At 34.4% G+C, this 4596-nt stretch overlaps 1 protein-coding gene across 2 annotated transcripts in view; it reads left to right on the plus strand.

Moving 5' to 3' along the window:
- LOC106530363 (spindlin-Z) overlaps positions 1-2305 on the plus strand; it is a 10623-nt gene extending 8318 nt beyond the window's left edge. For both annotated transcript variants that reach the window (XM_014025960.1, XM_014025961.1), the window contains exons 6-7: positions 75-308; positions 386-2305. In XM_014025960.1, coding sequence (XP_013881414.1) covers positions 75-308; positions 386-585 — 434 coding nt within the window. In that variant the 3' untranslated portion in view covers positions 586-2305. The remainder of the gene's footprint in view (positions 1-74; positions 309-385) is intronic.
- The last annotated feature ends 2291 nt before the right edge of the window (positions 2306-4596 follow it).

The following is a 4596-nucleotide window of genomic DNA, read 5'->3' on the forward strand; positions in this document are numbered from 1 at the left end:
CAGCAGGTTCCATCTGTTGTACATTTTGAAAAAACTTTATTTATTTGTTTATATAAAGTTTTCTTTCTTTGCAGCTAAATCCCGTCTGACGGACGTCGGCCTTGCCGACACCATGATCGGTAAGGCGGTGGAGCACATGTTYGAGACGGAGGAGGGGCCGAAGGAGGAGTGGAGGGGCATGGTCCTGGCCCGGGCCCCCATCATGACCACCTGGTTCTWCATCACCTACGAGAAGGACCCGGTCCTGTACATGTACCAGCTGCTGGACGACTACAAGGAGGGAGACCTGCGCATCATGCCCGACTCCAGTGAGTGCACGCGCTTTGGTTTCCTTAAACCTGTCGTAGCTCCGCCCCCTCTGACCGTTCTCGCGTCCCCTTCACAGATGACAGCGTCCCGGCGGAGCGGGAGCCCGGCGAGGTGGTGGACAGCCTGGTGGGCAAACAGGTGGAGTACGCCAAAGAGGACGGAGGCAAACGAACAGGCATGGTCATCCACCAGGTGGAGGCCAAACCGTCCGTCTACTTCATCAAGTTCGACGACGACTTCCTCATCTACGTGTACGACCTGGTGAAGACCTCGTAAAGACTCTGCGGACGTTCCCGTGTCACGCCATCCACGCGCCGGAAACRAGAAAAAGAAATGCAGCTCATGTCGACGCACCTGAAGCATTTAACCCGGCGGTTCCTCACTCCATCAGTTTTCAGACAGAAACAGGTTCAGATCTTCTTCAAACACTCAGACACAAATCAAGTCTTTTTGCTTTTCACCTGAAAGTTCAGTTTTTCTACATAAATAGGATCAAACAGATTATTAAGTTTATTTACCAGAGAAATAAAACCCAGTGAAGACATGTAGCCTGGAGCTGGGTTTAAAAACCCGTCCCTTAAAGAGSAAAATAAATAAATMAAAACAGAAGGAGGACTCCTGGACCGAAACTCGTACAATCATGGAGCTGTTTTTATTAGACTCTTTAAGACGACGCTAATCAGGACTTTTTAACCTGACCCGTCAAAATAAAAGACCTAATGTATGAAAGCCCATTTCTGCCAACAAGAAAATACTTAAAAATGAACAAATTATATATAAATGCTTCAGTTAATCAGTATTATACAAATTCATGCTTCGATATAAAATTTTAGCTTTTATTCGGCAAGTTTTTTATTTTCTAATTTAAATAATTATAATGGCACCTAAATGTTTTACTTCTAAGTTAAAACCAGGCCTTCGTGTGTCRAATAATAAAGTTTAATCATCGAAACGTTAAAGGATGTAATTTTAATAACATATCTGAACATAAAACTGAAGGAAGTCTTAAAAAACACCTAAATTATCAGCTTTTATTTCACCTTTCAAAATAAGAGAACATTTTTTATCACATCATGTGCTTTTTAAACCGACTCAATGTAAGTTTGAGCAGTTTCACAAAAATCGGCAAATTCTCGTCCGTGAGTAAAAATCTGTGAATAAAACCGTAGCTTTTATTTTGTTGGTTTTATGTTTTGCTTTTTGTCGTTGCCAAACGGATCTCTTCCTGTTGTGATGATCGAAGAGCTTTTTTCACGTAATTTCACTAAAGCCTTTAAAGTTTATCATCTCGTCCTTTTTTTTTTTAAGTCAAAGGAGTGGAGCTGAAGGAACTCGTGGAGAAACGGACTGAGGATTCACGAGAAACTAAAACTCCTTAAAAACTGGTTCTGGAGCTCGTTGGACTTCTGAAGTTAACGGGAAAGATGTTACAGTTTTTGTTCTCTAACTTGCGCAGCAATCACCGTTTGGTTCACTTTCATGTTGTGTAGATAAAATCATGGCTGAAACAAACGTATCGAGAGGTTGAATTTTCTCCAGAGAAAATAAAACCCTCCTGAGGCTGACGGACGGTGGGCCGTTCTGTACGACTAAAAGAGATTAAAAAAACAGCCAGCAAAGGTTTAAATGTCTTTGTTCAACAAATGTAATTTGATTTTATTTGGATTTATTCCAGACTGAAGGTTTTTCCATCACCTCCTGTTTTTTTACTTAAATGAAGTTTGTCGTTAAAAAGTTAAAAAGTTTCTTCTCTTTGCTACAATCCGACTATTTTCACACTTTTAATAAAATATCRGGATGTCCCAAACCAGAGTTTAAATCATGAAGGTGAAGCGTTTGCTCATACTGTTTCTCAGATATAAACGTGCATTTTATTTTGAAAGGCAAACTATAAATACATTTAACGTATTGTAATAACTTGTGTACTGTAATAGGGAAACGTTTTTTTATGAAACTGTTTAAGTTGTGTTTTATATTAAATGTTTTTTTTACTTTATTCCTTTTGCCTTTTTACATAAGATGTAAATGTTTTAAAATAATTACTTAAAAAGTGGACTCATAAAATATTACTAACAAATCTACTAAATGCTCCATAAACAGTATTTTAAATCAAAATAATTACAAATCATAACTTTTTTTGTGGCTTTAACTATAATTTAATATGTTCAGTAAAACAAAACTAAACCCAGAGTTTTATTCTGTAGCCGTATTTAATAAAACATCAGATTGTTTCCATTTTTTATGTAACATGCTAACTTCATTAGCATGCTAACGATTCAATTTTTCGTTGATTTCCTTGATTGATTCAGTAAAATTAATAACAAAGTTTGTTTTATTAATAATTTCAAATATATACTATTTTAAGTTATCGTGGGGGTAAAAGGCAAAACAATTTTAATAAAGCCAATTAGCCATGTGCTAACTTCATGCTAACATGCTAATGATTCAGTTTTTCCTATTCAATATTATAAGTAACAAATTTTGTTTTATTAAAAATTTAAAATATATCATCGATTTTTATAAAATTTAAATATACCATCCACTTAAAAAAATTTAAAATATATACCTTCTCAATTTATTAGTGGGGGTAAAAAGCAAAACAGTTTTAATAATGCTAATTAGCTATGTGCTAACTTCAAGCTAACATGCTAATAATTCAGTTTTTCCTATTGATTTAATATTAGTGACAAAGTTTATTTTATTAATAATTTAAAATATATACTGTCTTAAGTTATAGTGGGGGTAAAAAGCAAAACGGTTTTAATAAAGCCAGTTAGCCATGTGCTAACATGCTAATGCTCTTTGGATTGTCTGCTGGTATTTCAATAAAACATTTTGTAGTAAAAACAGTTACAAACGTGAAATGAACTCTGCGGTAATGCTGTAAATTTACTTTGTTGCACAGATCTGATGTATTTGCTCTAAACTGATACGTGCTAAACTTTAATTTACGATCATAGATGAGATTCTTTTACATGTTTAAGCTATAAATCTGCTTTTTGAGCTTGTTGAATTTGCACAATCCTAATGGCGTTTCCATAGAAACTCGTTGTTTATCTCGGATGACCTGTGACCCAGAAGGGTTTTGCTTCATTAGATGCGTTTGCCCTCTTAACTGCAAAATGGTCTTTTATGTTAGTGATATTTATTGCTTTTTATGTAATAAAATATAAACTGTTGAAGTTGCAGTGGTGGGAAGTAATAGCTTAGCATGCTCATTAGCATTATGGTAACTATGGAAACAAGCAAAAGTTTGTTTTTTAATTCAGTAATATTACTTATAAAATTTATAGTATCAATATATTTACTGTCATGGCTGGTGAGGGTAAAACACAAAGGTTTAAAAATGTTTTTTTATAAAGACAATTAGCCACGCTAATGATTTAGTTTTGGATTGTCTCCTTTTTGTTCAGGAATATTACTGACATAATTTATAGTATCAATATTTTATAATATATACTGTCAAAGTTGGGAGTAAAACACAAAAGTTTAAAAATGGTTTTGAAAAAGCAATTTAGCTATATGCTAACTACATGCTAATGATTTAGTTTTGGATTGTCTCCTTTTTCTTCAGTAATATTACTGACAGAATTTATAGTATCAATATTTAAAAATATTTACTGTTTAAGTCGTTGGTGGGAGTAAAACGCAAAGATTTAAAAATGGTTTTAATAAAGACAATTAGCCATGCTACCTACATGCTAACATGCTAATGGTTTAGTTTTGGATTGTCTCCCTTTGATTCAGTAATGTTAGTGGGATATAATTAGTTTTATCAAAACAAATGTTTTATTTATCAGTCATGTCTGTTAGCACGCTAAATCATACGCTAGCTACTTTCTGCTAAACACCACAGTATGCTAACACAACTGTAATGATCCTTTCAAACTGGATTGGGACATCCCTTTAAACATAATTTTAACTTGTTTTCATCAAATCCAACGATTAGCTCCATGATTTGCTAAGTTTGAATAAGGTTCTACATGATGAACTTTTATTTTGGTGAATGATTTGAATTGGTTGGATTTACAGAAGAGTTGTGTGTAAAACCTTCAGTGTGTATTTCCTGTGGTGTAGTTAGTTCCTGAGACAGATTAATATTATTATTCTTACATATGTTGTTCTAAATGTATAAAAAGAGTTTCCCAGAGAGCCACTGCTCTCTGAAGTTGTGTGTCTGTTTGATCGCCATCATCTCCGCAGGTGAACAGGTAATCACTTCACTAAGACTCCACTCGGCTCATGTTGCTAATAATAATAATAATAATAATAATAATAATAATAATA

The sequence above is a fragment of the Austrofundulus limnaeus genome, unplaced genomic scaffold (assembly GCF_001266775.1).
Source record: "Austrofundulus limnaeus strain Quisiro unplaced genomic scaffold, Austrofundulus_limnaeus-1.0 Scaffold512, whole genome shotgun sequence".
NCBI lineage: Eukaryota > Metazoa > Chordata > Actinopteri > Cyprinodontiformes > Rivulidae > Austrofundulus > Austrofundulus limnaeus.